The 25311-nt window shown below is 42.0% G+C and overlaps 2 protein-coding genes across 3 annotated transcripts; one reads left to right on the forward strand and one right to left on the reverse strand.

Annotated features, from left to right (window-relative positions):
* Positions 1-873: 873 nt before the first annotated feature.
* Positions 874-12123, forward strand: HAL (histidine ammonia-lyase). 2 transcript variants are annotated; one of them, XM_005519441.3, is made up of 20 exons: positions 874-1231; positions 1666-1726; positions 1895-1922; positions 2220-2294; positions 2393-2465; positions 2550-2616; positions 2797-2834; positions 2919-3044; positions 3320-3459; positions 5003-5050; positions 5652-5799; positions 5884-5979; positions 6095-6153; positions 6926-7006; positions 7604-7669; positions 7768-7933; positions 9956-10090; positions 10660-10768; positions 10862-10931; positions 11347-12123. In XM_005519441.3, the coding sequence occupies exons 1-20, from the start codon at positions 985-987 to the stop codon at positions 11494-11496; spliced, it is 1983 nt and encodes a 660-aa protein (XP_005519498.1). In that variant the 5' UTR covers positions 874-984; the 3' UTR covers positions 11497-12123. The 2 variants fall into 2 exon arrangements, with proteins under 2 accessions (XP_005519498.1, XP_014104426.1); XM_014248951.2 differs by lacking the exons at positions 6926-7006; positions 7604-7669.
* Positions 12124-14010: 1887 nt separating this feature from the next.
* On the reverse strand, positions 14011-23246 carry AMDHD1 (amidohydrolase domain containing 1). The gene is made up of 9 exons (XM_005519440.3): positions 23100-23246; positions 22354-22460; positions 21048-21112; positions 20169-20446; positions 17238-17463; positions 16171-16295; positions 15209-15302; positions 14657-14817; positions 14011-14280 (listed from the first exon to the last, which is right to left on the reverse strand). The coding sequence occupies exons 1-9, from the start codon at positions 23240-23242 to the stop codon at positions 14166-14168; spliced, it is 1314 nt and encodes a 437-aa protein (XP_005519497.2). The 5' UTR covers positions 23243-23246; the 3' UTR covers positions 14011-14165.
* Between the last annotated feature and the right edge of the window lie 2065 nt (positions 23247-25311).

Raw genomic sequence — 25311 nt, forward strand, 5'->3', positions numbered from 1 at the left:
CCAAAAGATCCCAAGTTAACATTCCCTACAGTAATTAAACCCTAGGTGTAGTCCCTTTTAGGAACACTAGTGTGGTGAGCATGGGCAATGAGTGGTGTTACCTTTCTACCTTTAAAACAAGAGGTATTTTCAGATTCAGTGTGTACATGGTTATTTCTATATTTTGTTTTGGCACCATCTCAATAGCTATCTCCATATATTTTCCTCTTTGCATCTGCAAAGGAAGCATGACACAGCAGCATCAGTGTGTATAGATAGTGTGATAATGTGCACTTGTGGCCTAGTATTTGTTGATACCTGTTCTAATAACATCTTCCAGAGCATAAGGGAAAAGGTTGTAGAAATTAGTTTATCTTTTTCTTACCTACAATAAACAATTATGTTTTCAAACTTGAGTGTGGGACCAATCAAAGCAGGATTGCTGCCTCTACTACCTGCTTTTATCCTGTTCTGGATAGAGCTGTAAAAGTATAATACAATCTTCTCTCAGTCCTAGCAGCCATGAGCAACCCATATTCCCAAGGTGCCTCTCTTGCAGTCCTGTCCCTTGTGGAGGTTTTTGTTAGTGTGATTTACTGCACATAACAGGCAATAGCTGCTAACTCTTGTTAAATCCTTACATTTTTAGACCAGTTGCTCTGCGTCTTAGTCTATTATCTATTCCTGGTACATAAGCTTCAGCTCCTAGTTTTCCATTTCCATATTCCTGATGCGATCTTTGGAATAAAATTGCAGTGGCAATAGCTGGGGGATGTGCGTTTCTGTGAAAAGGGTGTGTTCCCTGGGTTTGGTTTGATTGGCCGAAGTCAGACAAACACGTTGATCTAGTTTATTTACAAAGATGAGGATTTTGAGGGTGGGTTTTTCCCTCTGATTGCAACACTGGGCTCTAGATAGGCACAGCACTTCAGGCCATCGCGAGGTAAATGTGAGGCTGCCGCACACTGCAGCCCTTGGTCAAGGAGCAATTTTTGGAGAGAAAGCATGCCGAGGTACACGGTGCACGTCCGAGGAGAATGGCTGGCAGTGCCTTGCCTAAGTTCCACGAACACCATTGAGTGGCTGGGAAAGGAAGCTGTGAGGCGGTACATGAAAAACAAACCTGACAACGGGGGATTTGCCTCAGTGGAAGAAGTAAAGTTTTACATTCGAAGGTGCAAGGGACTTGGCTTGCTGGATCTTGATGATACCGTGGGGGATGCTCTAGAGGACAATGAATTTGTTGAAGTTGGTAAGCAAAGCCTTAAACATCGAACTGTAGAGTGACTGTGTTGTCATCTGAGTCAGCAAATTGTGGCTTTATCTAGATTCATCTAAAATTGCACCTGAAAGATTGTGTACAGTCTTATATGGAAAAATACCCAATAATTTAAAAATATTTAATTTTTAGGAACAGAACTACATAAAAGTTAGAAGGTACAGGATTCTATGTACATCTTCTGTATCTGCTGTCATATATAGTGTAAGCTGTTCTGTCTTAGCCTTTGGAATACCTTAAATAAATACATACTTCCTTGTTATTTTCCCGGAAGCATGCAAGTATGTTCAGGGCTGATAACTGGAAATTAGAATTCTTATTGCTGTGAATTGTAATAAATAACAAATTAATTTATGTGAAGAATGCAATTTAATCCTGTATGTGTTAATTCTGCATATTTCTTCTAGTTATAGAAGGAGATATAATGTCTCCAGATTTCATACCATCTCAGCCAGAAGGAGTTCATTTGTATCCTTTTTGAGTGCTTTGTGAAGTTTTTACAATTACAGATTTATAGTTTTCTAGTTTGCCTGTGTTTTTTAGAGCTCCTTCATTCTTAAGACACATTGCCAGCTGTAACTGAGTGGTCACTGCCTGTGAAATCCTGTCTGCTCTTTTCCTTTACAAAACTTTCAGATACAGCAAATACCGAGAACCAGAACAGGTAGGAATCACCAATGATTTTATAACTCAGTAACAAATCCTGCTACTCACCAGAAAATGCTGAGAGTTCAGCCAGTGCAGTATTCACAAAAGCAGGGGCTATTAGGTTGGCTGGGTATAGGAAACTAAGCTGCAATGTGCTTATTATGTTTTTGTTACCCAGCTTCCTGTCTTATGAATAAGCATGAAGAAGCTTCCTGTCATTGCTGAGTTTTGACTGTATTTTTTATTTATACTGATTATTAAACAACTTTGTATGTATCCATATCCCAAACTAAAAGGTGGTTCTTTGGTGTAGTATATTTCTTTAGATGGCAACAGCTTAACAACGGAGGACTTGGTCAATTTAGGAAAGGGACTCTACAAGATAAAGGTAAAAATTCTGAACAAATGCCGCTAAAAATTACATGTTAATTTTTCTACAGCTAAATAATGACAAACAAGCTAATATTTAAACTACTTATGTTTTAGCTCACAGCCGAAGCTGAAGCTAAAGTCAAAGAATCCCGAGAAGTGATTGAAAGGATTGTAAAGGAACAGACAGGTAAATATTTTTGCTTTTAACTATTAATTGTTTAGAAGACTTCATCAAGTTCTCTCCTTAACCAACAGTGTGCATTTCTTGCAGTTGTTTATGGAATCACCACGGGTTTTGGAAAGTTTGCCAGGACTGTAATCCCAAACAGTAAACTGAGGTATGTTCTGTGTGCAGCCTTCTCTGTCCTTTCTTTTCAGGAAAGGAAGGGCAGGGAGCAGTTCCACCCTGTAGCTGGGGTTACATGAGAGAGCTGCTTCAGGAATTCCTTCTGTTTTGTGCAAAATAAAAACCTGACGAGACTTTTTTGAGGTTTAACTTTTTCTTTTTTTTTCTGTAGGGAGCTTCAAGTGAACTTGGTTCGTTCACATTCTGCAGGTAATGAGAGATTGCTTGGTGTTTCCCTTTTCTGCCTTTGTTGGTAGTGGGTGAGTAACCGAGAGGGTTCCGTTACTCTTTCAGGTGTGGGGAAACCTTTGACCCCAGAGAGAACTCGCATGCTGTTGGCACTGAGAATCAATGTCCTAGCCAAAGGATACAGTGGAATATCCCTAGAAACCCTCAAGCAAGTTATTGAAGTGTTTAATGGTAAAAAGGTGTTTAAAGAAAATCTTCCTTTCCCTTTCTTTTCTTTTTAACTGTTTTGTTAAAGGGTGTAGCTCAATGGGTCAAGATGCAGATGTTGGTTTTTCAACCTGGTAGTTGTGAGAGATCAGAACTAGAACTGCAATAAGAGTAGTCCTATTGGTGCCATTGTCCATGATTGTAGGCTGTTACTGTGACCACACTTATGAGCTGGCTTCTTTGTTTTCCAAAGAGTGTATCAATGGAAGGCTCTAAAATTATTTTTGTTTTCTTTCTAGCATCCTGCCTTCCTTATATCCCAGAGAAAGGGACAGTTGGAGCCAGCGGAGACTTGGCCCCTCTCTCTCATCTTGCTCTGGGATTAATTGGAGAGGGAAAGATGTGGTCCCCGAAGAGTGGCTGGGCTGATGCTAAATATGTAAGATTTGTGCACCTGATAGTTTGGGTTTTTTATGCATGCTGATTCATTTTTCAAACTGCATGTAGCTTTGAGAGAAAGAGAACTTTTGCTCTTGTAAAAGTCTTGGATTTTTTCTACCAATTTGAATTGGGACTAGATTGCCTCTAGCTACTCATCCTCTGATTTGAGGAAGGTGCATCCGTGGAGAATGCAAGAACTGACCCACATGTTACTGGAGCAGACACAAATAAGCAATATGTTATTGAGCCTTAAAGAAATATCATGCTATACTAGCTAATACTAGCTAATACTGCTAATATATATTATACTATAGCTAATAATAATTATACTAGCTAATACTGCTATACAAGATACCACAGGGACATCATTTATGAACTGGAGAAAGGGACAGGATATGATACCAACTATGAAAGAATTATTACTGTATCTTCATCTTCTGATGAGCATTTTGATGAGCATCAATGCTTTTCTAAAAAATCCAAGATCACCTCTCAAATTCTGAGAGTACCTGGGGATTTACTGGAGGCAAGATCTTCACAGTAAAATTTCTACTGATTTTATAGTGGCTTTAAGTAAATATACAGGTTTGGATATTTAATTTTTGATAAATTAACTAGGGTTACAAGGAGCTTTTCTATCACTCTCTTTCACAAGATGGAAATGTTACAATGGAATTAGTATTTAATCCATCGTTATTCTGCCACTAACACATCAGGAGATTGATCTTGTATTAAGTATCTCCAAATCCAGCCCCTCCAAAGTCTTTCATGGTAGTTTGTTCTGCTATGCCTATAACTCCTATCCATGAATATTTGAATACCAGACTCATTCATGGATTGATAGGTGTACATCACTATAGACTGGTGAAGGTTTGGGAACTACACAGGGAGAGGAGTAAGGAGGAAGCAGACCAGTGTGTCCTGGACCTTCAAGACCAGAAGGTACAGCTGTACATTTCTGAGATGCATTACCTCTTCCATTGGACAGGGTGAGAGGATTAAATGAGAAATAGGTTATGCTGTTTCTCCAATTCCCACAGGAGCAATTGCCCTATAGAATAGACATGTACTGAACAAACTGGTTTGGACTCCTCCTGTCACTAGAGATTTTCTATAGAAAAGATTAAGGATCATTTAAAAAGGAATAATTTATGCCAAGCCAAAGTGCTATGAGGCAGGTTGTAGGCAGAACTGCCTTCCCAAGAAGTTTCCAGCCTTCTTTCCTATTGCCCTCTCCCATCTTCTACAACACGGTAGATGTTAATGGGCTGTGACAGTGACATATATCTTGCTTCAGTGCTCCTGCTGCCTTCTTGTATTGGCACTAGGAAATGAGGTGCTAGCTTGGAAGCCCTGCATTTAGTCCAGCAGAAAAAAATATGTTATGTGTTTGTGATATAAAGGTCTTTTTCTCCCATCACTTGAGAAATTAGTTAATATTTCTGAAACTGAAACTTTCAAGTTTTAGTGACTTAGTTTTGTATCTTCAGTGACTGAAAAGTATCTTTCACTTACTGCCTTGTCATTTAACTCCTTTGCAGGTCCTGGAAGCCCATGGACTGAAACCAATTACCTTGAGACCAAAAGAGGTAATAAAGTATAACGATGCCAGCGGATGAAAACAAGCATGGTCAATCACTATTTGCTTTATATGTACAATAAAAGCATTACATTAATTAATAATAATTCAAAATCAAGCTTCAGAAGGATAATGATGAAGTGTTGTCAGGAGTGGGATTCACCCTACTTGATTTGAAATGTCAGACCCAACTTTGTGTTCAGATTGGCTCTGTGGTCAGTAGAGACAGACAGGCCTCTTCAGAAAGCACTTTATACCATCCTTGAAACAGCTGTCTAAGAGGCACCTTCAAGGTCACCTCTTCAAATCTGCCCTTTGGCCATAACAGGAGGTCAGATGACTGACTTGAAGCAGGTATCTGACTTGCTTGGAACTACTGGTCCTCCAAGGCTGTCTGCAGTGACTTAATGGGGTCATGAGCATTGACACTTTTTGTAGCAAAGATGCTCAATCAAGCTGTGCATTTTATCATTTCAGGATGGTCCAAAAAGCTAGGCAAAGATCTTTAACTCCTTCATGTAAGAAGGAGAATTATCACAGATAGGGGGAATTCCACCCAGTGTGTGGAATAGCTGCAATGAGTTTGCTTAACATCTGTTCTCCCTTTGTAGGGTCTGGCCCTCATCAACGGGACACAAATGATCACCTCTCTGGGATGTGAGGCAGTTGAAAGAGCTGGGGCTATAGCGAGGCAAGCTGACATCATCGCTGCCCTTACACTTGAAGTCTTGAAGGGTACAACGAGGGCCTTTGACACTGGTGGGTACTGTGCCCTCCCTGTCTCTTTGCTGAACAGCTCCTGACAAGAGAGGTACAGCCTGACAGTCTAACTTGTCTTACTAGATATCCATGCAGTGCGCCCACATCGAGGGCAGGCTGAAGTGGCCTTTCGATTCAGGTCCCTCCTGGATTCTGACCATCATCCATCAGAAATAGCAGGTGAACAATCTTAACCTTCACCCTCTCAGGTTACCAGAACAGGCTGGGTCCTTCAACAGGACACAATGTTTTTCTGTAAGCAATATTTGGGGTTTGCCCTCCTTGTGTCTTCTAGAGAGCCATAGATTCTGTGACCGAGTTCAGGATGCGTACACAATGCGCTGCTGCCCTCAGGTAAAGACTGACTTTTAGATCCTTCCATAACAATAGATAAATGATGGTGAAAGTTCTGCCTCAGAAATACAGTCAGTTATGTGCTGTCTGACACTGTTACAGTAAGGGGCTTCTTCACTTCACAGTAGTATTAATGGAGACATGTAATTTGTTGATCACGTGCATGTACACATCAGGCAGCATCTAACAACGCTGTGTCCAGATCTGGAAGAGGCCAGGGGTTGGAAGCAGAGGGAAAGTGCTGGTTTCCATGCTTGAAGATTTTGTAGGGATTTTCTTCTGCTTTTGTGTTAATAACATGAACTGGGTGTTTCCAAAAGCCAGCAGAGTGTAGTATCTCAGAGATATTAGAAGAGCTTGATCCTACGCATTTTAACAGGAGCAAAGTTATTAAATCAGTGGAATTAAGGGAAGTTAATTCATTAATAGGAGGTTTTGATTTCTGTGAGTCTTTGTAAAGCTACTTCTTCCCTCATAACACTTCTGCCACTGAATAAATATCTTCCACTCAGGTAAACCAACCCAAATAAGTAAAGAATGTCAAATTCAGATTACTCTTTTGGTGAAACTGCCATAATATTAGTAAGTACCATCTTTCAAATGTCTAGGATTGGAAGTGATGCTCCTGATGTTAAAAGCAAATCCAAGACCATCTTCCACGTGTGAAAGTCAAGTGGGATGATGGAAAAGAGGGTCCCTGCAGCTCAGTCAGCATCCTGAGGGTGAACTAAGTGCAGATACTAAGCTCAGGCACTAATGTCTTTTGTTCTAGGTCCATGGAATTGTAAATGATACAATTGCTTTTGTGAAGGACATAATAACAACAGAAATCAACAGCGCCACGGATAACCCTGTATCTTTTTGATTACTTCATTACCATAAAACATATATATAAAATTCTGCTTGGCCTTTTTTATTCTTTTCTTCTGTATAATTACTTGCACAGGCCAATAACTGCCATTGTTTGCAACAGCAACCTCTCTTCCTTTCCCTATGACTGCATGGAAGGGTTTCTGTCAGCACTGTAATGCAAGGCTGCAGTTCTGTCAGTGTTATAATGATACTGTCCATAGCATCATATTAACTGCTGATAAGCATTATTGCTTCTAATCTCTTCAAAATTGTAACTGTCACGGAAAGATTCTATCAAGGAGCTGAAAAATCTATGCTAGGATCTGAACAGATGGGGGTTTTTTGCACCGTTGATCAAAGACCTCCCTTTATGTAGCTTATTTGAAAAAAATACATGTCAAAATTGTACCTACAGATTTGAAGAACTGAGATTGTATCTTCGTTTCCTGAAAAGTGGAAGTGTGGATGCAATATAATGTGCTTGCAAATAAAAGCCTATTGGCACAAACACTCCTTCAGTTCAGATATTCCAATTACTGGCAAATACCACTCATGTAAGCTGTATTTCGCTCATGTAGGCCTTAACTTCTCCTTAAAGATGGTTTTTGCTGAAAGAGAAGAGACTATTTCTGGAGGAAATTTTCATGGTGAATATCCTGCAAAGGTAATTCACCATCTGAAGAAAGGAAAAAAATAAATTCTGGTTTTATTTTTTTGCTTATTTGTTTTTGTCATCTGGTTTAATGAGATCTTCTTTTGTAGGCTCTGGACTATTTAGCAATTGGTGTGCATGAACTTGCTGCAATTAGTGAAAGAAGAATTGAGAGGCTCTGCAACCCCTCACTCAGTGAACTGCCTGCATTTTTAGTCACTGAAGGAGGTCTGAACTCAGGCTTCATGATTGCACACTGCACAGCAGCAGCCCTGGGTGAGTGCTTGAGCAGTACAGCAGAGAGAGGAAGCTAGAAAGACTGATGTTTTTCAAGACAGATGTAATCTAATAGTAGACACAAAGGTATCTGGCTCCTGTTTTCTGTCTCTTCTCTATGTGTTCTGTGCTGTTTTGTAAAGTATGAGTGTTGGGCGTAGCTGCAATTATTTCAGTTCAGGCTCCCTTATTTTGCACCGACCCTTGGGCACATTCAGGGCTCTGAGCATGAATCAAGGATCAGACCCCACAGTCCTCAGAAGACCAGGGTTCACAGGGCTGGCTATTGGGGGAGCACACTGAAATTAAACATCAGTTCAGCTTTTCCTCTAGTACTCATGGCTAAGGCAACAAGAAGCTTGCTGGCTGCTGGGATACTACAGTTCATAGGTGCAGGGAAGCATGAGCCAATATAAACATGCTTATGAGAAGAGAGTAAATTTTAAAAGTTACAAACACAGGAATGGAGGATATCAGATAAATGTGTAGGTAAACATTCTTCAGAAAAACAAATGAATTAACTAAATCAGTGTGCTAAAGGAACCCTGCCTAGAGGCTGGTTTGGGAAGTGGGTCTGGAAGAGGAGCTGAAACACTCATCCTCTTCTTTAAGGGCTGGAAGCTTTACCTTTTGGCTGGGGAGAGTTTAGGATGGCTCCAAGCCTCAGCTGGTTGCATGACTTCAGGTTTCATTGCACACTTCTGCAATCTGGAGTGACAGATTCTGAGGTATTTGTGATTTCTGCTGCGAGAAATGAAAATTACAGCCCTGCCTCTGCTGACACTAGATGTCCAAGGGTCAAAATCATCTCATCCTGATCAAAACAGCCAGGATTTTATCTGAATTGAAGTTTGAGTTCCTTTTATTAACTGTTTTTTTTAATTACCAATATTTTTCAAATCACTCTGCCAGTTTCTGGGTTGTTTGTGTACCAACTAATGTTTTTCACTCCCAAGGTTAATAGATAAATCTGAAAAAAACCCTGCATATATTTTGCAACACTGCTGGATGTGTCTGTCTTCACCAGCACCAGCAGTTCTGTGCCTGCCAGACCAAGCTGTTTGCAGTGGTCACACGCAGCCTCTTTGGGACCTGCTGTCACCTGCCTGAATGTGCCAGCTGGGCTCTGGTCTTAAACTGTCACTCCAGCCTATTTGCAATTGGTGTCACCACCTTTCTGTTGCTCCTGTTGCTTTTCTGAAGCCGCTAATTTAGCGAGGGCATTACACAGCATCCCGCTGGGCTTCAGAAAGAAAAGGCCGAGTACAGCCAGAGTGCTGTGAATGCAGACTTCATTTTTTCTCTTTTAAAGAGTAATTCTCAACCTCAAATTGTCACTGAATGGTGCCTAAGGCCTCTCCTGCAGCCATATGCCTATTGCTTTTGGATGCAGCATGAGAATTTACTCCAGACCTTTCCACCTGGCTTTCAAAGCTGGAGTGTGTCACCCTCAGGGACGTGGGCAGCCTTGTAGTGAGGTGAAGGAGGGAGAGGGTTTGTATTGTATTCCCTCATCTTTCTAGAGGAAGTTCTGAAAGTGTCTCAGCTGCAAAGAGCAGACCAGATGCTGATCTCTAGCTGTATTCTTGAAAGGAGGGGAGGGGTGATATTCGTGACCAAAACCAGAGGGAGCCAATGCTCTTTACGGAGAGTTGCCCCAGAGCAACAGGCAGGACCAGGCTTGTGTTTCAGTTATGCTGTCTGCTCTTCTTCAGTTTCCTCCAGGCCTTTGAGCCACAGCAACTCAAACTGGAGATAAGAGAGTGAAGAGTGAGCCGTCGTTCCATATTTGGTTAATATTTTCATCTGAAGACTGCTGTTGGTTACTGTTTTCAGAGGCAATAGTAGTTTTCAAGGTGGTTATTACAAATGATTCAGTCCAGGTAAAATGCTGATGCATCCTCGAAAGAGGAGCAGCAGTAGGACCCAAAGTGGTAGATAGGCTCTTACCTCCATGTTGTCCATTGCTTCTGCTGTCTCACACTTGTTCTGTCCTACATTCATTGTGCTGGGTTTTTGCAGTGTCTGAGAACAAAGCCTTGTGCCACCCATCTTCTGTGGATTCTCTCTCAACCAGTGCTGCTACAGAGGATCACGTGTCCATGGGAGGATGGGCTGCAAGAAAAGCTTTGAGAGTTATTGAACATGTGGAACAAGGTGAAATTAAAATTCTGATTTCCAGACAGACCTTGAATCATGAAAATGAGGAATTAATACCAATAATGATCAGGTGTGAGGTAGGCAGATACAATATAAACTTCTCCAGACAGAATACTCTCTTCCAAAGCGCTGTCATTTTACTGGTGTTTTCATGGCTCTGGCAAGCTTCAGAGGGAGAACTGTCATTTTTAGCTCAGGCTCCCCTTTTCTCAGTGCTAAAAATGTTTTCTGATTTATGATGGGCATTAATACAAGTATTCAAGTTACTCTGGAAGAGATTTCTAAGGATTTAAGACTCTGGTGATCAAGAGTTCCTGGTACACTTGAAAGGTCTGTAGAACAGAGCACCTAAACTCTGCTTGCTGAAATGCTGGATACTGCCCCCAGCATCATCCATTAAATGATCCTGCCACTGGGCTGGCTTTCTGGGGGGTATGGATCCACTGGTTTTTCACACCTGAACCATATCATATTAGTGAGAACAAGGGCCAGGGATAGCTTTGCACGGGAAGCCTCGCCTTGAGCTGTACCTACCAAAGATCCCTTTTGCTGTTCTGGTTTCCTAGTTCTGGCTATTGAGCTGCTTGCCGCCTGCCAGGGCATTGAATTCCTACGCCCTCTGAGAACGACAACCCCATTGGAGAAGGTCTACGACCTTGTGCGCTCTGTGGTGAGGTAAGATCAGATAAACATTTTCCCCAGAGGCTGCCTGCCTGGAGAGCAGCTGCTGGCAGTGGGGGTTAATGTTTGCCCAATGTCTCGTTACAGGCCCTGGATAAAGGATCGCTTCATGGCCCCAGACATTGAAGCAGCTCACAGGCTGCTTGTGGAGCAGAAGGCAAGTGCTGGCTTTTGGCTTGTGTGTAGGATTGTCTAGCACCCTTTTTCTTTGTACATGCCAGCTGCTGTTTTTGCTGCCCAATCCTTTTCATAGTCAAGTGGTTTTGTAGCAAGTGGCAGTGACTGTCTCCTAACTATTGTACACAGAGCACTACCCTGGTAACAAGACAAGACAAAGTATTTTTGCCTTTAATCCTTTCACCTTGTTCCCTTGGAACTTTCCCATCCCTTGCCAGCTCCCTCCACATGTTCTTCCCTAAAACTTGCTCTATCTGCCTCTCTAGTTCTGCTTCTCCCATACAGCGTATCTCACCCAATAACTTTTCTTCAGGGTTTCCTGAACACATGCATTGATGTCTTAGCTGACCTTTTCTTTGCCTCTGACTGTGCTGTTTCACATTCTTGTTTCGCAGGTGTGGGAAGTGGCTAAACCTTACATTGAAAAGTACAGGAGGGAACACATCCCTGAATCAAGACCCATTTCACCTACAGCTTTCTCCCTGGGGTCACTGAGAATGAGTGCAGATGATAGTCATGACCACAGGCATCAGAATGAACTTTAAGAGTTGTGATCCTCTGGAAGAGAGCAGAACCTTTCCAGAACCTTACCTGAGCATGGCTGTTCTACTCAAACTCAATGTGGTTTCTCCAGGTATCCTAGAGGACCTGTCTGTCTAGCTCAGAAGCACAAATAGATAGTAAAGTCTCACTGCTTTCCTCATGTGTAAATGACAACTTTGTCATGATAGTGTGGTTATGACTGAATTTCATGAACTTCTGAATACAAATCATTCAGACTGCTGCTGAAACCAGTATTTCTGTCAACATTTTGTTTGTTTTCTCTTCATCTGTGCCAATGATACCAAACGGATTCAGTTTGATATTCTTACCTTTTTTCTCCCCCTTTGGATAACTGCTGTGATCCCCTTCATTTTGCCACAAACAAGATTATCTTTACACTTAATTCTTCTCTCATTTGCAGATCACAGGTGAGGTACAGGCTCTTGTATAACAGGAGCATTTTTAGAGCAGGTGCTTCATAAATCAGAGAAGCTGTGTGCATAGGAATGTGCTATGGAGATCATCGCTCCAGAAAAAATATATTCTCTTCTGGTGAAGGACTACATTTAATGCAGCTTTCCAGGAGCTATGGGCTCACACCTGCAATCAATAAACTGAGGCTTCACATACAGCTGTAGCAATCTATTTTCCTGTCCTGAGTGTGATGATGAAAATGTAAAGCAAGAGCTTAATTTGGAAGTAAGTAGGACAGGTGACACAGGGGCCAGAAAAGGGGGAAGAGGAGGTGTAGGACTAATGAATGTGAACCACTGTTGAGGCAATAGCACCAAGACCTACACTCCCATGGCTCCCAGGTCTTTGCCTGTCTGCCAAGGGCCCTGTCCCCATAGATGGGATCATGACTGAGTGTGCTCTGTGTCAAAACACTGACCTCCAGCACAGGCTTTATTTTGCAAGGGAAGAGTCAGGACATGGCTTTCACCTCCTGCTGCAGCGATGACATGGCAGTAGTGATCTGGCTGAGGGCCATTCAGCACAAGCTGAAAGCCTCCCATTGGCTATTGGCTGTGCTGCAAGGGGCAGCCAAAACACCAGTGTGTGGCTGCCTTTCGGTGTCTGTCATCTGCCATGTTAAATGTGCCCTGATGAGAGGGCTTCCGCCTGCTTGCCAACCTAGCAGGTTGCCAAATGCCTTGGGCATTCAGAGAAGAGATTCTGGGCTTTGCTTCCCACTCACCTCTGCTTTTGCCTTCCTGGGACTAAGGTATCCCCAACACACACTGCAGATGGTGAATTCAGGTTTTGCATGGTGCCTGTGTTGAGCTGAGAGGCACCACTCTGCCTGCACCCTGCATTTAAGAAATCTCTGTGCTTCCTTCCCTGACAGCCTTTCCAAATCCCTGTATAAACATTATTTAGGAAGGCCATCTTGGGCAGAGTGGGCTGTGCAATCACATACTTGAGATGTTCTTTCAAGCTTTATAAAAATAAAGTTCCATGCCCACATCTGGTACAACATCTGCTTGCAGGAAAACACATCAGGTGGCAGGAATGCTATTACATTGTTTTAAAAGCTGATGTAGCTGGCTAGCCTGAATCAAATAAAGCATGAAGAAAGATACTACAGGGCATGTCTTGCAGATTTTGGGTGTTAAATAGATGTGCCCAAGGCTCAGGGAGATCAGAAGGTCATAATAATGCTCATACATGTTCATGATGGCTTTCATATATCTGTTAATCAGAATAAGACCATTGTCCTTCCTCATGGGTCTTGTTCACTGAAGCACTCTGCTCTGTATCACAGATTATGTCACTTTCTTATATCAATAATTATTTTTGATGTGAAGTTCTTCATGCTTGTCAGGTGCAATTTTATGACCTCACCTTCAGAAAGTCAATCCCTTTTGCTTCTGCAGCCACCATCCATTTGAAAATTTGAAGAAAAGACTTCATCCATGGGTATTCAGGGACCCTCCTACCCCAGACCCTCTGCTTAAATACTGCAAAAGCTTAAATTCTCCAGAGCTGTATCATCCCTTTTTCTATATACTGCATTCCTAAATTATGTTACAAGATGTAGGAAAAAAAGCAGTAGTTGAAAGATAAATGAAAGAGTGCTTTAAAAAAGTTAGGCTCCTAAGTTTCAACACAGCTTTGAGTAAAAGTTATCATACTTAACTTACCAGAATCACACTCAAACTTCCACAAACAAATACGTCTGATGCGATTTCAGATTCAACCTAGAATAAATAAAATCAGGTCTTTCCTGGGACATTTGTATGACACTGCATGTGGTCTTCTTCCAACACATCCAAGGGCCATCCCAAATGTGTATGCCTGAGCCCCTGGCCCTCTGTCACAGGTAATTTAACATCACACTCCCCAGTAAATCTTACCTGGATCCAAACTCTGTTTATTTATTGCCAGTTTGTTTGGGTTCTTTTAAAATATAATAATATTATAGATTAATTGTATAGAAAACATTTTTGGAAACTGTCTTATTTAAGATGGATACAATTAGAAATTATTTTATTGAAGGACAACAGACATGGAGATGAATCAAACGGGTAATGCTTGGTAAGGTTTATTTGAATAAGGGTAAGGTGAGCAGGAAAACAATTTACTGGTAAATACAAATCTGATTTGTCTGTTGCATTGAAATACTCCATGCTAATTTGATTTTAGTAGCTTATTAAACTACTGCCTTCTCTCAGTAGCTGCTCATTGTCTCACACCTCTCATTTTCATAGACAACTTTTCCTTTAACTATAACGTAGTTGATCAATGCTTCATGTCCACCAAACTGGTAAATCAAGTGCTCCCATCTAAAAAGACAAAATGTTTAAGAATATATAAACTTGCATAAGATCAGGCCAAATGCCCAGCATACCTGGCAATTTTATAAGATTTTCTTGAAAATGGGAAAACACCATTCCATGCCTACATGTCGTCTCTTGCTGCATGAATACAGTGACTCTATCAGTAGAGAATTTATTCCACAAAATAAACACATATTAATTCTAGGTAATTTGTAACTAGGCATGGATTACCTGTAATAGCAGCCCCAAAAGTCTTAGGCTTGATTTTCCCCTGGAGTAATTAAGGAAAATGAAAGTGTGTCTGAAATGCTACCAGTATCCCTTTATTCAGTGAAGATAACTAAGGTTAAAGCACATTTCAAATGCCAACAGAAGGACAAACCTTGTTGAATTTATGATGAGAAGATCCCCCTGCTTGCCGACCTCCAAGGAGCCATGTGTGTCTGATTTGCCCAGAGCATAAGCTGCATTAATGGTGGCAGCTGCCAGTGCTTCATTCATTGACATCTTCATGTTTACACAGGCCAGATGCATCACCATAGGCTAGTAGGCAAGGAAGGGGACAATGGGAGTTACCAGGAACACAAAGCTGTTTATGCCTCAAATCCCTAAGTGCTCTCCTTCTTCCTTGCACGACAGAAGGAGTTGTTTTGTACAACATACGTTTTGCCAAATCCAAAATGAAAACTCTAAAATCAGTAGCTTTGAGAGCATTTTGAATAGGCCTCTTAGTGCATATGAGGGATGGAACCCATTCTGGTTTCAAGAATTTCTGGCAAAAACTTCCAATATGCACAAACAAACGCAGGCAGCTGTCTGCATGGAGCATGCAGCTCTCCTTGTGCACGTGAAACCAGTTTGAAGTGTGCAATACCCAAGTTGTACTAGTAAAAATTGCCATAATTCTATGGTTTCAGTATTAGGATTATCTTACCATTGAAAAACAGTATGCATTAGGATTAAAGTCACTTCCAAGAGCAACTATAACACCTTCTTCCAACATTCTTCTAGCTTGAGGTTGCTTCAGTCTAGTGGGAAAAATAAACTTATCAGTACAGTTTGCTTAGTTATCATACAATGATTTACAAGGGCAAAAGTCATCTCTCAGTTTGGCTACATTCATGCCTTCAGTTACACTGATCCTTATGGAGATGAAAGCCCAAATTCACCTCTTGCATCCCTATCCATCACCCTATGGACAGCATCAATGAGAAGTGTGAGCCACAGCTTTTGCAGTAACAGCATGTGGTAGTAGCCAGTGTTAACCATCAGGCTCCAGACCACTGAAATTGTGGAATTTACCCAGAATTATTGAGAATTTAGAACTACCCCCATTATTTAGAACTCAGCCACTTAAGAATTTACAAGAAGAAAATCTTCATTTCTGGAAAATTATTTTCTATTTCTTACAGCTTCAAAGACAGGCTCCAAAATATGAGCAGCGGTACGTGCAATGCAATAGTCCCTTCCTGATTTTTGAGTCTGAGCTTAGTCTGCATACATTAGAGATCTTTTCACTTAGCAATTACAATGCAAAAGGCATTTTCAATAACTTTGATATCTGGAATAGCCATTTCAAAATAGTTCAGTCCCTGGGTAGGTGTTTGCAGGGTGAGCACTTGGAAACACTCTCTAGGAAGTTTTAGCCATAGCTGCTGTAAAGCCACTCCAAATCTATTGAGAGACTTCTCAGCAATCTCACAGATTTTTGAGGATTTCCAGCAGAAATAAGACCTAAGGAGGGAGGCTCATTCAGTTCTCTGTAGGTGTGATTGCCTTCACTGACCCAGACTGATCCTTAAGGCATAGATACTTATGCTTTTAGATTAAAAGACCCTCAAACCACACACATGGCTTTGCAATTACAGAAGTTTCCCTTCAATCTAGTGGCCTTACCTTAGCATGTAGGCTGTTGTTGGCAGAAGGACAGCAGCACACTTAGCTCTTGCCATTGCCACAATACCTTCATCTGTAACTTCTTCCAGGTGGCTGATGGCCCGGGCTCCTAGCTCAGCTCCAAGCTAAGTAAATTTTCGAGCAAATTACTCACTATTCTCAATTTATTCAGTTTAAAAAGTTGTTTCTAAACAACTGGAAGAGACAATCCACTATTAATGCAAAATATACCAGAAGAGAAATAGGAAAGAATGCTTGAAAGAACAATCAGAATACAGAGACAAAATATTTGTTCATTTGCTGCATGAAAGGTTGATCACTTTATCCACAGAGCAGCACAACTTCAGTGGTGTTTTTAACAGCCTAACACACAAACTATGTGAGAGACATGGATGGAAACATTATCAACTCCTGTTCATAAAGGATCCATCAGAAAATAGTTCACAAAATTGAATGCTGCCTTCAATGGGGAAGTCAAATAGGCTTTTATGATCAATCAAGTTTTTGGTTTGGTTTGTTGTTTTATATTTATATACAGCTTGGGTGGACCCTACAGGAAGGAAGCAATATTTAAATTATGGTCAAACACGGTGTCAAAGGGACTTTCTTTATCAAGATGTTTGGGAACCTAGTCTTGACTAAACCACCTCTCTGAGTGTGCTCGGATATCTGATATCTGAGTAATGAGACCACTGAGTGTGCTCACTTCAATTTGACTTGTTGCTTCTAACAGGACATTTAACAAAAAAATATTTTTCAAGTTGTATAGAAACCATGTTTTTGTCATTCTTGGGTGCATGGATATCCACCTTCCTGATCTGTATCCCGTGTGGAAGATAAGCAAAGTCAATGTTTGATTAGCCAGTGCACATTAGTCCCAGAGGTCAAGGCTTCCTCCCATGTCCTTAACTCCAAAGCTGCACATGGACTGCTCTTCCTGGTATCTGCTTCTATCAGATGGTCTGTTTCATAAAGTCTTAGAAAAGACAACCCCCGTTTTGAAGACTGCAATTCTTACACAGATTAGGCTCTCACAGGAGCAAAAATGAATGTTAAGAAAGACATACCTCAGCAGATTTCATCGGATGGAGTTCATCACCATGGAAGTTAATCTGTAACCCTATATCTTTTCCAGCCTGAAGTATCCTCCTTGTACACTCCAGATCAAAGACTCCCTTCTCACAGAACACATCTATATTGTTAACATTTATTTCACCACTTAGTTTGAGTTCTTTCAGTTTAGGAAGGTGGCTATTGATAATGTCATCTGTGGCTTCAGTAGCAGTTTTCCCTCTAATGAAAAGAAAATGTTACAGAGCTGTATGAGTAACATCCTTGAAATCTGGCACACACTCAAGCCATACATGTAAGTACTGAATTACTTAGGAAATGATGTAAATATGAATCCCTCAAAAAAAACTTCACATTAAAAAGTTAAGCCTCGTTGTAACTCATGTAGTCTCCAACATGAGTTACTTTTCATTCAGAGAATACTAGATTGTGTTACTGAATGTTTTTAATAAGGTTGGCGTCTTGGATGCTAACAAAGATAAACTATACTTTAAAACAAATTTTTATGCTTTCCTATTCATATATTCTGACCTCTTTATACTGTATTCTAAAGTATAACTATTTAAAATATGTAAATGAGTGTTTAAATATGTTAAATGGAATTCATACAATATTTTTATGCAAGTGTCAAAGCTCAAAGGGGACATGCAGTGTAAGTCATTATTTTTAATTTACCTCTCCTCCTTTTATATCATTCAGAGTGATGGACAGATAACTGTTTCTAATCAGAGGGGCTTACCAAGGTTTGATTTGCCAAAGTCAGAATCATTTATGAATCCTCTATTACATAAAGATAACCCAGGGGAGATCACTAAATGCCTTAGAAAGAGCAAATAATCCCAAAACATGCAGTTGAGTTAGAATTTTCCAATTTTAATATCTAAGGACAAGGGATGTACAGCAGCTAAATGCCTGAGAATCTCAATGCTCATTTCAGGCACCATAAGGCACACAGACACTGGCACTATGGAGTGCCACACATGGCTGAGTTGGGAGCCATGCAATGGCAATAAATTCAAGAAGCCAAGTTCTGCCTGAATTTATCAGCAAGGTTATAAAGCAGAGCCTTTCTTCCATTCCCTTCTCACTGAAACAGTCATTGGGGCTGCTCAGCCTCCGACTGTGCCAAGGCCTCTCCCTTTTCTCTTTCTACTCAGCAGCCTTTGGAGGAATTTGGGCAGAAATATTAGGGCCAGAGCCAAGACAAAACAGAGGGAAACACTAAGAAATGGTTTCACTTTTTGAGGAATATAATGCCCCAAACTGCAAAACAAAACTGCTGTGGTTTTAATGGAGAAGATTTCTGCTCAGGAAAACACTTTAAAAATTTCATTATAAAGCTGAAAAGGACCAAATAATCATTTTCCAATAAAAAATAATAATGATTTTCAAAAATCAGACATCTCCCAAATCATAAGCTCGGTTCAAAATGATGACTGGAGAGACCAAGGAAAAACTGCAGATTTTCTCCCAGTCAAAATAAAAACCCAAGCCAGAGTCTAAGTTTGAGGGTTAGCATAAAATTCAAGCAAAATAGCCTAGACACAAACATTTGATTGAAAAGAGAAGTGAGGATTTAAAAAGACTCAAACTGGAAAACACAGATAACTCAATATTTCCTTCAGGAAATTTCCTCAAATCCCCAACTATCTTTTGTCCTTACTTAGAATACAGTATCCTTACTTCTACTACATTTCGTTATGCTTGATGTGCATCAGTGGGGACAGAAGTGTGCACAGAATGAGAAGGCACACCTGTCTTTCTAACACATGAGAGTTAGTACATTTGTAAAAACACTGGAATTTATTTCACTGGTTTATAGAAATGCTCAAAAGCATTTTGGTGGGAAATACTATCTATCAGGATTTTGACTGAGATCCTGCCAAGGCCTTTTAGGGGAGGGACAAAGGAAGGACTAATAAATATATATATAGTTTGGGGTGAAAGGTCAATTTTATTTTACCATTAAGTCCTCTAAATTTTAGTACAACTTCTTGAAAGAAGAAGTTGTTGCCTTCAGCTGATTTTAGTTACTTTATTCTTAACCATCTTCCAGTTACTGAAGATGATACAGGATTAATTTTCCATCGTTAAATTGACAAAAGATAATTTACCATCCTGCTCCAAATACACAAGAACTAGATTGCAAAAAATATTTTCTGGGTCATGTTTTCCTGAATGTTAGAAAAGGTTGGGAGGTTCTTTTTTTGTTGGAGTATGCTGCTTTTTTCTTTTAATGAACATCTCTTGAACATTGCCACATAATAAGCCTGCCTCCATCTCACATGCCTTGTCTCGCAGCAGCCCACCACTCAGTATGTCAAAATATCTAGCTAAAACTCCTCATTAATTCCTTCATACACTGAAATCTGGTGACATGAAGATGTTATTTTCACCATAGTGAAAAAAAATCAGAAGTGAGAAAGGATTTTTTTATGATATGTCTACTTGAGCCATCAGAATAATTGATTAAACACAGTTTAATCTTCATCTCATAGCTGTAAGACGTATGCAAGTCTTCATTGCATGGAAGTATAATTAAACTTTGTTTATTGAGCTATATAAAGATTAAATATAGTATTTTTTGTTGTTATTTGGCCAAAATAAAATCTCATGGCAGAGACCAAGTTTGAAGGACAGCAGCAAATGCAAGCAGAAGAACGATCTGATAGGAAGCCCTCTAATCTGTGTTATGTAGTGTGAGCATCAGCTGGAGGCAGGGGTTCTGTGCTAAGCCTGTGTTGGCATTAGGAGTCACAAAATAATGTTGCACTACAGTCCTTCAAACTAAAGTTTAGGAGAGCTTCCTATAAATATTGGCTGTTGTTTTTCAAGTATGTTGTGTTTTAGGAGTGGGGAAGAAGAAACCAATTCTCAATGCAAAGCAGCAGCACTTAACAAGAGAAAGAAAAGTCAAGTCCTATTACTTGGGCACAGCGTGAGCTCCACAGTACGTTGAGGAAATGCCAATATCCATGGATTTCTTAGCACGTTCGATCACCCTGAGCATTTTGAGCTCGGTTTCCAAGTTTAAGCCATATCCACTCTTGCACTCCACCAGCGTGGATCCTGCTCTGAGCATGCGTTCAAGGCGGTGCTGGAAGGTGGTGAGCAGCTCGTCCTCCGTGGCCTTCCAAGTGTGCTCCACCGTAAAATGGATTCCTCCCCCAGCCTGGTGGATCTCCATATACGATGCACCTGCCAGCTGGGGTTAAAGAGAAGAAAACAAAAAACACTCCTCATACAATTAGCTATGAACAGTGTGTTTTCCACCCAAGAGATAGTGGAAAGTGCCTTGAGGTCTCTTTGCAGTGAGAGAGACAAAGAGAGGAGAAAAAAAAAAAAAAACATTAATTCTTCCTCTCCTCCCCCCCCCCCAATTTTCTTCTCTCTCCCACTTAAGTAAAGAAATGTTGTAAGAAGTGGCATAAAGAGAAGTACTCTGAACACTTGCTTTCTCCTGAGCCCAAGGGAAAAACTGATCTCTAGCTCAAAATTCACTTATGTAGAAAAGAAAAAGGAAGGAAAAAGTCAAGACTTAGATGGTAATAGAAGGCAGCATTCCTGTATTGCTTCATCAATGCAAAAATATATCAAGGGTGGCTGCAAAGAATGCAGGTACACTCTCAGCCTATCAGTATTCAAAACTCATCCCTCCTCCCTCAGGTAGATTATCTGACAGAAATTATGCATTTTTCTATAAATGAAAGATGAGAGTCACTAGGAAGTAGAAACAGTTATACATTAAAAAAAATTAAAAACCCAAGGAGGAAGAAAAATCCATCTGTGCAATTTTATGATGTTACCTTCATTGCAAACTCATGAACCCTATCACCAGCCCACACTGGATGTGTATGTGCATCTACCAGGCCTAAAGAAAACAAAGTAAATGTACACTTGAGTTAATTCACAGTGTAAGAGAAAAGATTATGAACATTCAAGCAAGTTAAATAGACAGCAGAAGCTCCCCTAAAAAGTCTCTGTTGGTTAGACAGAAATAAAAATCCAACCAGACAAATATCTAGAATTTTCTTCAGAGGCTATAAACTTTCTTTCAATTTTTCTTTTTAGGTCTAACACCTTATACAAAATGTCTCCAGGTTGTCATGTTATTTTGATAAAATTTTCAAACTGTGGAAGAAAGGATAAATAGCAAACTTTGAAAGAGTTCATTAGACTTTAAGCCTCTTTAAAAAAAGGCACGCTGCTTAGACTGGGCTCAGCACAGTAGACTTCCTCTGGCAACACTTAACTACCCTAGGAGCCTTTTCCACAAGCCCTGGAACTGATACTGCTGAATGGCAAGGCCACTGTAAGAGAAACACGGGTCTGACAGCTCATGTACTAACACCACTTGGATAGTTGAACATGCAATAGACTTGCCTGTCTTTTGGGGATTTTTTTATCAGGTAAAGTTGCAGAATATATGACTTAAAATCCCTTTTGCCTCCAAACAGCTGTGGGCAGGATGGACAGACTGAGCTCCGTGGCTGAATGGCTGAGATAGTACAGGAAAGAGCAGTGAATCTGAAGAATCACTCTGTGGATCAGCTACATTCCTGTTGTGATCTGTGATACAGAGGAACAGATCTAAAAACAAAACAAGAGGAGACAGAGCTCCACCATGAAACTCAAAAGAACCCTTAAGTATCTCCAGTGAGAGAGACTCCACAGCCTCTCTGGGCAGCCTGTTCCAGAGCCCAGTCATCTGCACACTAAAGAAGTTCTTCCTCGTGTTCAGGTGGAACTTCCTGTACATCAGTTTCTGCCCCTTGCCTCTCATCCTATTGCTTGGCACTGAGCAGAGCCTGGAAACCTCCTCTGGGCAATCCCACTTCAAACACTCACAGACATTGATGAGGTCCCCTCTCAGTCGTCTCTTCTTGAGGCTGAACAGACCAAACTCATCCTCTCCTTGAAAGAGAGATGCTCCAAACCCTTCATAATCTTTGTAGCCCTCCACTGGACCCACTCCAGCAGCTCTCTCTTGTACTGTGGAGCCCAGAAATGGCCACAGCACTCCAGATGTGGCCTCACCAGGGCTGAGTAGAGTAACAGGATCACTTGACCTGTTGGCAGTGCTGTTCCTTTTTATCATAAAAATACACTTACCTGGTAACACACACTTCCCAGAGCAGTCAATTATCCTTTCAAACATTGCTTCTGAAAACTGATTGCGAATAACATCTGCCTGGCCCACAGCTTTGATACAACCATCCCTGCAAAACACAGGCAATGAATGAAGGACATGTGAGCCTGTTTAAAAGTGCTCAACGACCGAGCTTCTAGAACAATAGGTGCAGGACCTTCAGCAGGACTAGAGACGCACATGTGGAGGTGGTTTGCTCATCTTACAGATGCACAATGAACACTGGGGTAATGCCATGCTTTTCAAGCTGTTTGCCATAACACCTTTCCTCTGCTTAGATCCCTCTGGAGGACACCTTGGTGCTGTTCCGCTCCAATTCCTGCTAGGTAACACTGTTTTCCTCCTGTGGATCAGCGAGCATACAGCATTGCTTCAGGAGGGATCTATCTATCTATCTATCTATCTATCTATCTATCTATCTATCTATCTATCTATCTATCTATCTATCTATCTATCCATCCTCAGGGCACTCGTACCCTGCCACCGCCTGCACCTGGATCACGCCCTAGGAAGCCACAGAAGCCTCTTTGGGACCGTTCTCCCAGAGGAGCTCGAGGATGCTACCGGGAAGGCCGGGCTGCGCTTGGGGGATGCCTTCCAGCCTCCCACGGAGCTGCTGCTCCCCGAGCCCAGGGGGCCGAAGCAGCGCTCGGTCCTGGTCCCGGCCCACACTCACATCCCCAGCCCCAGGCTGGCTGCCCGCACTCACATCCCCACCACCAGGCTGGCTGCCCGCAGCACGCCCAGGCTGGCAGCGCCGTCCCTCCGCAGGTAGGGCTCCCGCCGGCCGCACACCAGCACCAGCTGCTCGGCGTTCTCCAGCAGCAGCCGGTGCCGCTGCCGGCCCGCCATGGTGGCGAACACCGAGCGCCGGGACCGCTCGGCTCAAAGTCCTCCGGGGCGGTGCGGCCGAGCGCCCCTCCCGCCCCCCGTCCTGCCCCGCCTCGCCCGGCACCGGCCCGACCCCGGCTCCGGACCCAGCCTTGGCCCTGCCCGGCTCGGGCTGCCCTAACGCGGCTGCAGCCCGCTCCGGGAGCGGGATGCTGGGCTGGATTCGGTCTAGGATAACGTGATAATAATATCCGTGCATCGCGCTGGTTCGTGACCGGCTCCGAAGCACCGGGTGTCGCAGTGGGGCTTCCCGGAGCTCTCAGTCCTCACAGCACCACCTGGAGATCTCCCTTTGCCAAGAAAACAGAAACTTCTGATTTGGGAGAGTTTTTTTTTTTGCCCACGTGCCCCCTCCCCGGCGTCCATCACCTCTCCAGCATCCTTCATTTTGCCGGCGCCAACCACTTTGTCCGCATCCCAGCAACAAGCCCCGAGGGACCACGACTCCCACGCACCGCGCCAGTTATTCAGGCAGACATTAATTTGTCCAGGCAGGTATTAATTTATCCGAGTCCAATAATGAAACGTTTGTGCTATTCTGCTGCCCCCTAGTGAACGAGAGATGGGAGAATCAGAGAGCAAATATTTGCTCCCAACACGGACTTCTGGCTTTCTCTTCTCTCTTCACATATTCATAGCGTCTATAGGACTCCAGTATTTTTCCAGATTAAAAATTGAGTGTCTTTCTAAAGAAGTGTTCCCTCAAACACTTCTCCCGGGGTGGTAATCTTCTTTAGACACCTTCTTTTCTTTCAGAAAGAGAATTGATTTAAAATGCTGGTAACACACCTATGTGCATATACATACTCCTGTTCAGCCAAAACAGTTGGATATGTTGGACTCTTTGAAAGAGCCCTTCTGGTGAAGTCTTGTTTGCAAATGAGGCAAGATTTGCATTTAAAGCCCAGTAATTTGTACTTATTACCAAACCTGCAAAGTGAGTATAGCTACAATAAAGTTGGGTGTTATCTTGTGGTGCTGTTCCACTCACATAATCTTTGTCTTCCACCTAAACTCTCACTTAGGCATGCAGAAGATTGACAGGATAGCTGGTAGAGGGTGCTTCACCATTTCCAGGAGTTCCTGCTGCTGACTTTGGCACTCCTCAGCAGCATCACAATGTTTGAAAGCAGATATTGCAGAGGAACCTGGCAACAGCATGGCAACAAGCACAGGACATCCCATTGTGGGTGGTGCTTAAGCAGTGGTGGTGGGCTGAGAGCTGTTTTGTCAGGAACGAAACACAGCATGTTGCGGTGGAGGGGGAAAAAAGGAAAAATCAGAACACCTGTGAGCTGTGTTGTTAAACTTTTAAAGAAAAAACAATTTTTGTGCTCTAGGCCTCTCCAAGAATCAAGGTCAGATCCTGACTTAAACCCTGAGAATCAGAGCTTACATATGTCAATATTAAAGGAACACATGGATAGCTCCAGGGATGACTTCCAACATAAGAAACGAGGAGGTATTTCTCTGCAGGATCTATCCTGACAGGCTGGTGTCCTTCCCTGAGTTCACATAACCAGTGTTCTATCCTACTGCAGCCCTGAGCATCCAGCACTGCCCACTCCAGCTGTCTCTGAAAGGATGTGTGACCCCAGCCAACAGGGCTGGAGATCTGCACTCCACATGCACCTACTGCAGCCACAACCTGTGCAGCTTTTAGACAGAACATCTTCTCTTCACGACATGCTGAGGACCACAGCATCCCTTCTGCTCTTCAGCAGAGACTCACAAAGCACATACCCATTCTGCAGTCTCTTGTCTCAACTCTGTTAATGCCAATGAGGTCTGTGGATCTCTACAGCTGCCAGGAGCCTTTTGTTTGGCTGGCTGTTGGCTACTAAGTCAATCAATACAAGTTTGTCCTTCCTCAATGACTATACAGCCACACTCCCAGCTTCCTGATGCAAAGCAGGAGAATATTTCTGAGAGAAACTGGGGTTTAACAGATCTCCACACCTCACCTGCAGTGAAATCCTCCCAGCTAATTCCAAATGTTCTATAAACATGTTTAAAGATTAAATAGATTT

Source organism: Pseudopodoces humilis, chromosome 5 (assembly GCF_049639895.1).
Source record: "Pseudopodoces humilis isolate 2021_Gansu_Grassland_sample_001 chromosome 5, ASM4963989v1, whole genome shotgun sequence".
In the NCBI taxonomy this organism is placed as follows: domain Eukaryota; kingdom Metazoa; phylum Chordata; class Aves; order Passeriformes; family Paridae; genus Pseudopodoces; species Pseudopodoces humilis.

What these genes read in the sequence shown, in the direction of transcription:
- AMDHD1 (XM_005519440.3), bottom strand. Translation starts at nt 23,242, where the DNA reads ATGGCGGGCCGGCAGCGGCACCGGCTGCTGCTGGAGAACGCCGAGCAG. An exon ending in TTCATGAGTTTGCAATGAAG is followed by an intron (nt 20,447 to 21,047) that starts GTAACATCATAA and finishes CTTTAACCCCAG; the next exon opens with CTGGCAGGTGCATCGTATAT. An exon ending in GGAGCTCACGCTGTGCCCAA is followed by an intron (nt 17,464 to 20,168) that starts GTAATAGGACTT and finishes TCTTTTCATTAG; the next exon opens with AGGGAAAACTGCTACTGAAG.
- HAL (XM_005519441.3), top strand. Translation starts at nt 985, where the DNA reads ATGCCGAGGTACACGGTGCACGTCCGAGGAGAATGGCTGGCAGTGCCT. An exon ending in TTACCTTGAGACCAAAAGAG is followed by an intron (nt 5,051 to 5,651) that starts GTAATAAAGTAT and finishes CTCCCTTTGTAG; the next exon opens with GGTCTGGCCCTCATCAACGG. An exon ending in CTTGTGCGCTCTGTGGTGAG is followed by an intron (nt 10,769 to 10,861) that starts GTAAGATCAGAT and finishes GTCTCGTTACAG; the next exon opens with GCCCTGGATAAAGGATCGCT.